The sequence below is a fragment of the Haliotis rubra genome, unplaced genomic scaffold (assembly GCF_003918875.1).
Source record: "Haliotis rubra isolate DU_JTF1 unplaced genomic scaffold, ASM391887v1 Scf188, whole genome shotgun sequence".
NCBI classification, from domain to species: domain Eukaryota; kingdom Metazoa; phylum Mollusca; class Gastropoda; order Lepetellida; family Haliotidae; genus Haliotis; species Haliotis rubra.
The window spans coordinates 212,941-226,584 of NW_025765869.1; the positions used below are offsets into that span (position 1 = coordinate 212,941).

The 13,644-nt window shown below is 39.7% G+C and overlaps 1 protein-coding gene across 1 annotated transcript in view; it reads left to right on the forward strand.

Moving 5' to 3' along the window:
* The first annotated feature begins 647 nt into the window (after positions 1–647).
* Positions 648–13,644, forward strand: part of LOC124274123 — a 63,421-nt gene continuing 50,424 nt past the window's right edge. The window contains exons 1-2 of the mRNA XM_046709440.1: positions 648–714; positions 1,757–2,273. Of these exons, the coding sequence (XP_046565396.1) occupies positions 1,836–2,273 (438 nt within the window). The 5' untranslated portion in view covers positions 648–714; positions 1,757–1,835. The remainder of the gene's footprint in view (positions 715–1,756; positions 2,274–13,644) is intronic.

A 13,644-nucleotide genomic window follows, 5' to 3' on the forward strand; every position in this document is an offset into this window, starting at 1 on the left:
CCAATGGAATCAATATTGACAATAGCTAGTATTGGTTTCATGACATTTTAATTAGACCGGGATTGGTCTGTGAGAAATTGCAGTCCCAGCCATTTGAATAAATCATCTAAACAACACTTCTCTGCTACCTGATCTTTTTATACCCCCGTGTACTCTGTGCGTCTATATGGTGTTGGGGGTGGGGTGGGGTGGTGTTACTTTAACACCTCAAGATAGGCATAATAAGTACAATGTTCTTATGTATTTTCACATAAGTAACTCAATATCAAGAAGTGTTCATCTGGGAACACCTGGACAGACTGTTTCATTGAAAGATTAGTGACTTGATAAAAACAAATATTGAGGTTCCCCTTCCATGGGGAGATGACTTCCTCCAACACACAGGTACAGGAGGAAGTTTCATTAAAGCGGTATACATTTGGTCTTAGCGGTTTAAATTGAATGCAAATATCATTAGAACTTTAGCTTGTAACTGAATAAATTCTAAACACTTTCCCTCTGCAAATAATAGTCGTAATAAATATTCTGCCTTGAATGTACCAGTGAGATTAGCAGCTGACATATCGAATGTCTTCCTGTCCCTTGCGTGCTATATTGTCTGGACAAATGCGCATGCGTATGGAGAAAGCGTGCCTGCCAACGGAAGAAAAATTATCCGCGAAGAAAAGGATCAGTGAAAAAATGGTTTGCTCATGTGCGTCGCGTTGTGAAAAGGTGGGTGTCTTGGGAAATTATCCAGTTCATATTTAGAATTCGTCAGTATTTTTGTAAGAATGACACTTGGGGTTGTTACGGTCACTGCATGCACGGACTCTGGCAATAGGTCACTACGTACACAACTGGACAGTGTTACGAGTGTATAGGCTAACCCGTGCTGTGTTGTGAATGAAGTTGACAGCGATATAACGATGTATGTTCAACGTGGCGAGAATCAAGTATATACACATTCTATTGTTTTTATGTAGTGGTTGGGAGACGTGGCATATTGTGTTATTTAAGTAAGACTTGCAGCAGATCAGCTGGCCCATGTTGATAGACCGCATGCTGTGTGTTGATAGCTGTCAATAACTGTTTGTTTGCAAGTGTGAGTGGCCTAACATGTGCATGGTTGCGGTTTTATGAAAGAGTCACAGCTGTTTGCTACTACTACATCAGTAACGTTTCGGCTTGAAATGCTGTGTAGGTCGGGTGATAAATACCGATTCAGACCATGATGAGATTTATTATGTTCAACAAAGAAACAAATACTACACTGTCTTGATAGTTGGGATTCTTTTATTTTGATACAATTTGGTGTTGACAAGCAAACACAAATGTTCATATAGTGACAATAGACATTACACATTATGCTATGCCCTTATGTCTTTTCAGAAATGTAACAATTGTCACTCTTTGGAAAACAATAGAAGAAGTAATCAAAAATATGATTCATGCAATGCCTTCATACCAAACCTGTCATTTCACATTCATATAGATTCTAGATGGGTATAGGCAACCATTTGCTGAATGTAAAGAACTTTCCAAGATCTTCAAAATAAATTCAAACTAATTATTATGTGAAATGACATATACATGGAATACCACAGTTGAGTTTTTCTAACAGTTTTACATTGAATTTCATATCCATAAGAATAAAGACCTCTGGCGTTGCTAGGTAACTCATTTTTTGGTTGAGGTGTGTGCTCACAAACAAATCTTTTACTTCTTTACTCGTCTAGCTATTACACTTTTTCTGTTACAAACTTTGACTTTTCAGATGGGTCCAGTAAATACAACCCAATGAGAAAGCAAAAGAATTAAACAACAATCAGCCTAACCTAAAGCTTGGTCAAGGCATGGAAATAATGAATGTGAGAGATCCAACACGGGGCGTCTCTCAACATGAGCAGAAGATCCCCAAGACCTCGGAGGTCCTGGCGCCGAGCCCTCAGGGGGACAGTATGTTGTCCTCCATGTCCGTCATGGATCATGATGGACAGATGGACGGACAGACAGATGACCAGGTGACGCAAGTTTCCGGCTTAGTAAGCAAACACAATGACACACACATCTCCGATGATATCTACGAATCCAGAGGGTCTGAAGGTGGATTGTCTGAATCTAAAGATTCTGGATATGGATTAAGACTGGAAAAAAATGAACTGGGATCTCCTAGAGCTCCAAACAAGAAGAAACTCCTTCGGAATTCGCAGGCAAACATGTACCTACCAAAGATCCCTGGTCAAAAACACTCAAAACTTGGTCAGGAGACGAAACTTAAAGCATCCAAGAAGGTAAGATTTACCTGTAATAATTTACATAATAAATATTTTAATGGATATGTACCACATGAACATATTGGCCATGAATGTCACAATAAAAGTGTCAAAGTTCGGCTGTCGGTCCTCTTTATGCCCAGATGTGAAACATACTAATAAAAAGAAACATGGTCAGGTAGAAATTGCTTCATCATACCCATGGAGGTCCAGCTTAGAATATTGATCTTCAGTAACCCATGCTTGTCGTAAGAGGCGACTAACGGGATTGGGTGGTCAGGCTCGCTGACAAGGTTGACACCTGTCATCGGTTGCCAATTGTGCAAATCAATGCTCATGCTGTTGATCACTGGATTGTCTGGTCCAGACTCGATTATTTATAGATCGCCGCCATATAACTAGAATATTGCTGGATGCGGTGTAAAACTCAACTCACTCACTCAATTTCTTCATCAACATTTTACATTAGTTAAAAGACTATTACCAAGTGTTCTAAATTTTTTAATTTAATAAAGTAAATTAACATAAATAGCTAGCGAAAAACATATATTTATTGTTTTTCTATTCATTTATTAACCTGTCTGTTGTCTTGCTGATCAGTCCCCCGCCGTGATATTGCTGGAATATTGCTAAAAGCGGCGTAAAACTAAACTCAGTCAGTCAGTCTTGCTGATCACAGTTGGAGATAAAAAAAACCCTAAAAAAGTAGAATCGGCCTTTGTGAATGTGATTTGGATGGAATGATGTTACCTGCAGCCATTGCTTCAGTTATGGAATATATATTTTCGTTAATTTTGATTGACATGTTCATAACAACTGATGACATGTTAACACAGTCACAAAGAATTAAACATAACCTCAGTGATTTTCAAGCTGTTGTGTACTAAGGTGTTGTCTCAACCAAATGGAAAAGGCATTGATGATATGTTTGTAATAAATAGAATGCATGTCATGAATTAATTTTAAAATATGTTCCCATGTGAGAACATTTTTATATGTCTATTTATATATTTGTCTTTGCATGAATACAAAGCTTCTCTGCAGGAATTGTCAATGTCAATGAAAAATTTGTTTACATGTGATTTTCTGAAGTAGGCTGTATGACATGACACCAAGGTCCAGAACATTGTCATCAATGCACTGTAACTTGAAACTGTATGGACAATACATTTGGAGCACTGAATTTATCAATTCAGAAGAGCAAGCATTGGTTGTCCAACATTCCCAGGCACTGCAACCCGTGCAGAAACGGGTTAGAATTGATTTTCAGTAATTCATACATGTCGTATGAGACTCACTGACTTTGTTGAGACATGTCATCGGTTCCCAATTGCGTAGATCGATGCTCATGCTGTTGATCACTGGATTGTCTGTTCAAGGCCCGACTATTTACAGATCACCACCATGTAGTCGGAATATTGATGAGTGCAGCGTAAAACTAAACTCACTCACTCACTCACTCCTTGTCGTAAGAGGTGACTAACTAGATTGGGTGGTCAGGCTCGCTGACTTGCTTGACATATGTCATCAGTTCCCAATTGCACAGATCGATATTCATGCTGTTTGATCACTGGATTGTCTGGTCCAGACTCGATAATTTACAGACCGCCGCCATGTAGCTGGAATATTACTGAGTGCGGCGTAAAAGTCAACTCACTCACTCACTCACTCACTCACTCGCTCGCATCCGTTAGATAGTATAAACCCCTATATTCCAGTGTGTGAAGTCCAGGTCTGACAGAACCAGTCATGGTAGGAACTGTGTAAAATAGGGTACACTTGGTCTGGTTCGGTTACTTTGGTGAATACAGGATCCGGGAGTCTGACTTCACCTTGTCAAGGCTGAGACTGTTGCAGTATTGCTGACTGTCACATTAAACAACATTCATTCACTCTGGGTTGTGTTGTAAACTGTGTACTGCTGACTGTCACATTAAACAACATTCATTCACTCTGGGTTGTGTTGTAAACTGTGTACTGCTGACTGTCACATTAAACAACATTCATTCACTCTGGGTTCAAGTCCCAAGTGGTGTTGTGTTGTAAACTGTGTACTGCTGACTGTCACATTAAACAACATTCATTCACTCTGGGTTCAAGTCCCAAGTGGTGTTGTGTTGTAAACTGTGTACTGCTGACTGTCACATTAAACAACATTCATTCACCCTGGGTTCAAGTCCCAAGTGGTGTTGTGTTGTAAACTGTGTACTGCTGACTGTCACATTAAACAACATTCATTCACCCTGGGTTCAAGTCCCAAGTGGTGTTGTGTTGTAAACTGTGTACTGCTGACTGTCACATTAAACAACATTCATTCACCCTGGGTTCAAGTCCCAAGTGGTGTTGTGTTGTAAACTGTGTACTGCTGACTGTCACATTAAACAACATTCATTCACCCTGGGTTCAAGTCCCAAGTGGTGTTGTGTTGTAAACTGTGTACTGCTGACTGTCACATTAAACAACATTCATTCACCCTGGGTTCAAGTCCCAAGTGGTGTTGTGTTGTAAACTGTGTACTGCTGACTGTCACATTAAACAACATTCATTCACCCTGGGTTCAAGTCCCAAGTGGTGTTGTGTTGTAAACTGTGTACTGCTGACTGTCACATTAAACAACATTCATTCACTCTGGGTTGTGTTGTAAACTGTGTATGACTTAATCCTTTTGGTCAGCATGGATTTCCTCCGACATCTTAATGAGATGGTAAAGTCATGTGCACCCAACTCACGTCACCGAGCTGGAACATCGTGATCACTGTGGGCTTCAGTGAGTTTGTTCTAGTGAGCTCCGAGTGTGGTGAAACGTGATCCCCTACCAATTCCCAGATCAGTATCTGTAAGGTCCACCACCAAGGTGCCCATTGTGTTGCTGACCTTGCTTCCTTTGTCAGAAGACATGGTTACACAATGTTGCCAGTGTCAGGATAACTGTTGTGTGTTTTAATGGAGTGTGACAGTGGATTCCGGGGTAAATACTGGTTACAGGACAATGAGAGACTGTCGTCCTGGTCGGAGAGGATTTATTACCACACCCTGTACGTGTAGGGAAGTGAACTACCTACTGATTGAGTGTAGCAGAAACACAGGCTTAGCTAAGATCATGATAATATGGTAAAATACACCAAACGTCAACATTTGACTTCCACAAAATACAACAATATTCCCCTTGTTTAAGGTGGGATTCTGATATATGTTGGCCTGACAGGGTTCGAAAGACCCCATGTATTAGCGTGCCATGGCATGGAAAATATCGAAATGGCACAGATAAAAAAATATTCTTGGTGCCCTTATGGCATGCCTAATTTTTTAGAGACATAGCACACCTTTAGTCATTTAATCCCCAAACAAAACACTTAAGCAAATGACAAACAAGCAAAAACATTTATTGACATTTACGCCCAGGAAATCACTGGAATTATGATGGATGATGTAAAGAAATCTGGTTTTTCCATTTAGAGTGTTGTGAGTACTGATAGTTCGGTTAGTGAAGAGTAAATTGTGTATGTTAGACATATTGAAAAAAGTGAACCTCTCACACGATTCTTAGCTATTAAAGGTGATGGGAAAGCAGAACAAATGAAACATAAGAAAGCCATCTTAAACAGAAGACATATCAGTGATAGCCGAAAACTGGTTACATTTGTTGTTTTCTAAAAACATGTGGGCACACCTGATTTCTGAAAGGCACACCTAAAATATTTGCCTGGTGCCCTAAGGCACACTTAGAAAAAAAAGTATTTCTATCCCTGCCTGATATGGTGGTGTAACAATGATTCTACTTATTCCACAAGAGGTGCAAATATATTTACCTTCCCAAAACACATGAATGTGATAAGGTGTCTGCAGGGATAGAAATACATCTTTTTCTATGTGTGCCTTAGGGCACCAGACAAACATTTTAGGTGTGCCTTTCAGAAATCAAGTGTGCCCATATGTTTTTAGAATAAATGACTGTAGCAGTGATGATGATCTTTTGAAATTTATTGTTAGTAAACAACAAATGTAACCTGTTTTCTGTTTTCACTGATATGTCTTCTGTTTAAGATGGCTTTCTTATGTTTCATTTGTTCTACTTCCCCCCCAACACCTTTAATAGCTAAGAATTCTGTGACAGGTTCACTTGTTCAATATATCTAGCATGCACAATTTCCTGTTCAATAACCAAATTATCAGTTATCCCTTCATTCTAAATGGAAAAACAACCACATTTCTTTACATCATGCATCATAATTCCAGTGATTTCCTGGGCGATAAAGTCAATAAATGTTTTTACTTGTTTGTCATTTGCGTAAGTGTTTTGTTTGGGGGAATAAATGACTAAAGGTGAGTTATGTCTCTAAAAGATTAGGTGTGCCATAAGAGCACCAAGAACATTTTTTATCTCTGCCATTTCAAAATTTACTGTGGCACGCTAATACATGGGGTATTTCGAACCCTGGGTCTGTGTAAGGATACCCTGTATTCAGTGAAACCCTCTTGTCTTGAAGTCAAGCCTGTGTCTAGCGCAAAGCCCTTTTGACCAATAGGTATCATTCGTTTCACCCACAAGTGTCAAACTGAATGCATGTATGTCAAATTCAATTTTTTATAATTTGTGCTATTATTAATTTTATTATATGGTTTTGACCTATTTGCCAGTCTAAGTAAACTTAGGCTCAGTATTATTCGTTACACTGCTATACTGAGTCTAACAAACCCTAGTAGAAGGTCACGTCTGCTAACATTTGAGCGACCTATGACCGTCCAATCAAATGCGAGACGGCCAAACAGGTTTAACCTATCTGACAATGACTACGTGTTAGGGTTCGGCGGGACTTACAAAACGGTTTTTGGATTTTTTTCTTCCTTGGTCGCTGACACCGATCTATCAATAAACGAAAATCCGCATAAAATACAGATATTTGATGGGGTTGAGTCCCATCTAAGATCCGAATGAACATACTCGGAGAGAGGCACCTTATTGTCAGCACGCAAAGTCTAACCCACTCAGCCACCCTGGCTTCCACAAAACTGGACATTTTACAACTGGTAATCTTCGTAACATACTTTCTCTGGCCCCCACTGACAAATATAAACTGGCACAGCTTATTTGTTCAATTGACTTCCAGACTTGGCGCTTATTAGATGCCTGGCACTTACTGGGTGTACTGTAATTAATTGTTAGTGAGCGTTACGTCAAGTTAGGGACAATTCCTTAATAAATCTATTTTTGGATCAAGGGAGAAAACATTTATAAATAACTTACCCAACGCTAATTAAAGACCCAGCACTTATTTCTTAAACCGCTGCTTTACCCCCAGCATTTTTAAGAGACCAGGTGCTTATTAGAGAAAATATGGTATATATAAGGCACACTGAAATTCAGACACAGCACAAACATGACATGTTATTTTAGGGGATACACTTTCTCAGTAAAATATTGGTGTTGTGTATAAGTGGTGTTGACATTGTTATTTTAGTGTGATGTTTGTATAGTTGCATTAAGGGGATTAAGTTTTGTTTACAGTTACACACACACACACACACACACACACCGATTATATCATGGCTTACAAGGCATTTTCATCAAACATTGTACATGGCTTTAAGCATTGTTTCAATAGAGATGACGGTGAATGTGTTTTTAGGTGACAAAGTATTTATGGCATGTTGTTAGATGATTTAGATTTCATGATACTGTATTTTAATATGTTATGCATTAATTTATGGTTAGTGAATAACTACCATTACAACACATTTAACCTTTGTTCTATTTCAAGCATTACATATTATTACAAAACATATGCTCCTTTTACTTGGGGGCGGTGGGGTAGTCTAGTGGTTAAAGCATTGGCTCGTCACGCCGAAGACCCGGGTTCGAATCCCCACATGGGTACAATGAGTGAAGCCCATTTCTGGTGTCCCCTGCTGTGATATTGCTGGAATATTGCTAAAAGCGGCGTAAAACCAAACTCAGTCAGTCAAGTCCTTTTACTTGGCTGGGCCAAACTGATTACCAGGGACCACTGAGAACCCATATTGTCCCACCATATTTAACTCATCAAGAGCAGACATTTAATGTTTCGTACAAGTAAAACCAAAGTACCATATTGTGTTTGTACTTTTTGAATCATTGTCTGTGGAACCAAACATAAATAAAATATATTGTCATAACTTGATAACCAATATGTCACTTAAATGTTCCGACACCATGTTTTTGTATGATCATGACAGATTGATAGATACAACGTCCCTAGAGTTAAATGATTTCAGACACAAAACCATCAGTGTTTGATCATGAATATGACAAAAGAGGTACAATATCGTCAGTTTGATCATAAGAGATACAATACCGTCAATGTTTGAACATTAGAGACATAATGCTGTCAATGTTTGATCATAAGACATAAAATATCATCAATGTTTGAGCATAAGAGATCCAACATGTTTAGTATTTGCTCATAACAGATGCAAGCAGTACCCGTATTCTGCCTGCCGTCAGTTGCCATGGCTGTTGTGTCAACAGATGCATGCAGTACCCATATTCTGCCTGCCGTCAGTTGCCATGGCTGTTGTGTCAACAGATGCATGCAGTACCCATATTCTGCCTGCCGTCAGTTGCCATGGCTGTTGTGTCAACAGGTGCATGCAGTACCCGTATTCCGCCTACTGTCAGTTGCCATGGCTGTTGTGTCAACAGATGCAAGCAGTACCCGTATTCCGCCTGCCGTCAGTTGCCATGGCTGTTGTGTCAACAGATGCATGCAGTACCCGTATTCTGCCTGCCGTCAGTTGCCATGGCTGTTGTGTCAACAGATGCATGCAGTACCCGTATTCCGCCTGCTGTCAGTTGCCATGGCTGTTGTGTCAACAGATGCATGCAGTACCCGTATTCCGCCTGCCGTCAGTTGCCATGGCTGTTGTGTCAACAGATGCATGCAGTACCCATATTCTGCCTGCCGTCAGTAGACATGGCTGTTGTGTCAACAGATGCATGCAGTACCCATATTCTGCCTCCCGTCAGTTGCCATGGCTGTTGTGTCAACAGATGCATGCAGTACCCGTATTCTGCTTGCCGTCAGTTGCCATGGCTGTTGTGTCAACAGATGCAAGCAGTACCCGTATTCTGCCTGCCGTCAGTTGCCATGACTGTTGTGTCAACAGATGCATGTAGTACCCGTATTCCGCCTGCTGTCAGTTGCCATGGCTGTTGTGTCAACAGATGCATGCAGCACCCATATTCTGCCTGCCGTCAGTTGCCATGGCTGTTGTGTCAACAGATGCATGCAGTACCCATATTTTGCCTGCCGTCAGTTGCCATGGCTGTTGTGTCAACAGATGCATGCAGTTCCCCATTTCCCAGTACAGAAGCAGATCTTCCACCTTCTCAGTGTACACTAACGGAAGGACAAACCTGGTCATACATCAGGTTTATTGATGAGTTAATTTTGAAAATCACTGATCTGTTGGATATGTCTGTTCCTTTCATGGACAAGAATACACCCCAGGATCTAGTGTTGACCTCTGAAGAGAGACTAATAACACGTCCATGTTTGTGTGTGCATGAACACCAGCTGACATAATGTGGTTTAATATCTGGCGGCTCACAGCTGTGTGAATGTGTGGACTCAGGCTGCAGTAATAGGTCTGGTAATAGGCTCTGGTTATTGCCCCAGACTATCAATAGCTTGGAGATAAGCAATCCTTATTATGTTTATCATACTGCTTATACCTTATGACTAGACATACATGTGAGATTTGTATGATAATTTGCCAGCTCTGTGTTGACAAAAGCCTTTTATGTTAAAAAAATCTAGATTATTTGGATGTCCTTTCAAACCAGAAGGGGTAGTATCCTTGCTGAACCAGTAGGGCAGTACATCCTTTTTGGATATCCTTGCTCACCAGTAGGGCAGTAGATGCGTCTTGGATATCCTTGCTCAACCAGTAGGGCAGTAGATCAGTTTTGGATATCCTTGCTCACCAGTAGGGCAGTACATCCTTTTTAGATATCCTTGCTCACCAGTAGGGCAGTAGATCAGTTTTGGATATCCTTGCTCACCAGTAGGGCAGTACATCCTTTTTGGATATCTTTGCTGAACCAGTAGGGCAGTACATCCTTTTTGGATATCCTTGCTCACCAGTAGGGCAGTAGATCAGTTTTGGATATCCTTGCTCACCAGTAGGGCAGTAGATCAGTTTTGGATATCCTTGCTCACCTGTAGGGCAGTACATCCTTTTTGGATATCCTTGCTCACCTGTAGGGCAGTACATCCTTTTTGGATATCCTTGCTCACCAGTAGGGCAGTAGATCAGTTTTGGATATCCTTGCTCACCTGTAGGGCAGTACATCCTTTTTGGATATCCTTGCTCACCTGTAGGGCAGTACATCCTTTTTGGATATCCTTGCTCACCAGTAGGGCAGTACATCCTTTTTGGATATCCTTGCTCACCAGTAGGGCAGTAGATCCGTTTTGGATATCCTTGCTCAACCAGTAGGGCAGTAGATCAGTTTTGGATATCCTTGCTCAACCAGTAGGGCAGTACATCCGTTTTGGATATCCTTGCTCACTAGTAGGGCAGTAAATACTTTTCGATATCATTTCAACCCAAGAAGTAGCACATCGTATTAGGATATCTTTTCACTTTACTAAGGCAATGTTGCCTGTGGCAGTCGAAATGACAAAACAGCTTTGATGTCCTTGTTTTCTTACATGCAACATGTTTAAAGGGTTTTGTTAAACCTCAGAAAGCAATGATTTCAAAGCAGTTATTAAGCATTTATTTTCTGTATTAATACTGCTGTCAGCGAAGTCACCTGTGCACCAAGTTTGCATTTAAATCCATTCACCTTTTAATTATTTTTAAAGAGACAAACAATAATTGAAAGCCCAGAATAGGCTGGACAAAATGTCAGGCTACATAAGTATATGTGCTTCTTGGTAGTCTGTCTTACAGTCACTGAACCATTCTATTTTAACTATCCTCACAGCCTACAGTGCTATTGCTTTTAATTAGTCAAGTCTAGATTTTTAGGTCCTACCTCGTTGGCGCTCCTTGTCAATTTAATTGGAGCAGTTTGTTTCTTTTAAAATTATCTATTTTCAGAGACTAAGCATTAGTGAGCTTGTTGGCAAGGTTCTTTCATGCAGGCGCTAAGCTGCATAGGCTTTCACTCAGGTGCTGACCTGGCCAATTTGTTTATGGCTTCTTAAACATGTGAAGTGAATATTCCGATTACTTGTAGCACTACTATTGCTAGTATTGTGGTCTGTGCACGGATATGTATTGCCGCAGGGTTGTGGCATGATTCTACACAGCTGTTTGAAGCCAACTTTCCAAAAACATGTAAGTCCATGATCAGGGCTACTTCCTATCATTGTCACATATACAATAGTCTACAAATGGTGTTTAGCAATTGCTGTAGTGTGTATTGCCAATTATCAAAGACATACATTGTTTGACATTTTGGAATCTGACCTTCTTTTCTTAAAGTATTTTCTTGTGCATGCGGAAAATATATTGTGATATGCCTTCCATACAGTTTTGCCAAAGTTAATGCCGTCAACATGAAATGAATTTTGAATAGAAGCTGTTTGCGAAATTAGTTCCAGATACACAGAGAAGACGTTTTACTGCCAGCTGTGTACCATGGTGGCAACAGGATTGACTTGTGTTATTCAGCATGTTCAGTACTGATTTGTTGGTATTCTATAATATGAACATTTGTGCATGTAGGAAACATCATGAAGTTTATGGGAGCCATTGATCATTCCATGATTTTGAAAAATAAGTTGTGTAGAAACTGATAATATTACAATGTTAGAACTAAACAATTGATGTCAAATAATGCTGATATCATGTGCCTCATTAGCCAAACTGTTCATCAGCTGCCCCTTGTATCTGAATCTGGGCTTTAATGTTGGGAGTCCAACTCTTTTAACAAATAATAAGTCTTCACTTCATCTGATCTGCAGAAATTCTGCATCTAAGTTTCAAAGAAAGACCCAAGTTTAACATTGCCAAACCCCTGTATTCTATGATGCCATCAGGTTTATCGTATTATTGATGGAAACCTATGACTTGACCAATCACTGACCAGACCTGGACATTACACAAATAAAGGCTCTTGGCTCTGAAATAGACGACTGGGCTCCATTTGGATGTTATTGTACATTACGATTTAGATACCTGGTATAAGATAACTGTATTTATTGGACTTAATGTGGGCCCAGGCGGTTGAGCATGGTTGACAAACTATGCCTCAAGTAAAGTTAGGTGTTTGGTTACATTATACAAATTCAAATGTGGAAGTCACAAGTCTTTTAGCTAAAGCTCAAAAGGGGATGAGCGTAGAATGTGGGTGAACATTTTCTTCATCATGTTTTCTGTTAAGAGAGTTAAGAATGCTGTTGTGGTATGAGCTGCTCGTTACAGAGGGGAATAAATAGTGTTGAAGTGTCTGGGGCATTCAGTACAGCGTGGTACAATGATAAGTCAGCACTGATTGGAAAGGAATATCATTTATATATATGACTTTTGCCAAGTCCTTTGTTGGCTGTTTCACTGGATGCTTACATTGTAAGGACAAAACACTGTCTCAACAGTGAAATGTGAAAGGCCAGTGTTGATCTAGCAGCTTGCATGTCCCTTCTTAGCCCAATACCAAACAAGCCTGAGTCAGCTGATGTTATCAACTAAAAGCGGCTTGAGATGATATTGTCCGTAAACCTCCCCAACAAGAACTGGTAATATGAGAAAAGTGTAGGCCATCTTCCTGTACATGTAACGGTGTGTTTCTGGGGATAGATATACCCCTGTCTGATGACCCAGTGTTCCTTATAACCGACTGAGTGACTGATGAACCAACATCTGGATTTTTCGAGATATTTCTACTAAAATCCATGGATGTGGAAAACAGAGTGCAGGCATTCATCCAACAATGTGTATCCATACATAAAATGAAGTACTTCAACTTCATAACAAACTCCTACTCTAATCTGTTAGATAATGTCTTCTACAAGGTGTGCAAATGCAATTATAAAATTGTCAAAATGAATGCATGATCAGTAGCTGTATGAGATTTGATGAGTTCCTGTCAATGTTTGACAAAAATATCTCTTCTTTAAATGCTGTTTTGAAACAAAACACATAAAACAGAACAGAAAATTTGAAAGACTTGAATAACAACACTGAAATGTCATTCTAACATACATTATGAGACATAGGTATGTGTAAGTTAGCATAGTTTGTTCATATTCATGTTATGTCTTTGTAGCAAAAGGAGTTTTTTCTTTTCAGATATTTTTGAGAACAAAATAATTATAAACTATGATATAGCCTGTTTTAGTCTTAAATCTACAACACTTAGCACTTAATATTTTTGTTCTATGCCCTATTAGACTTTCAA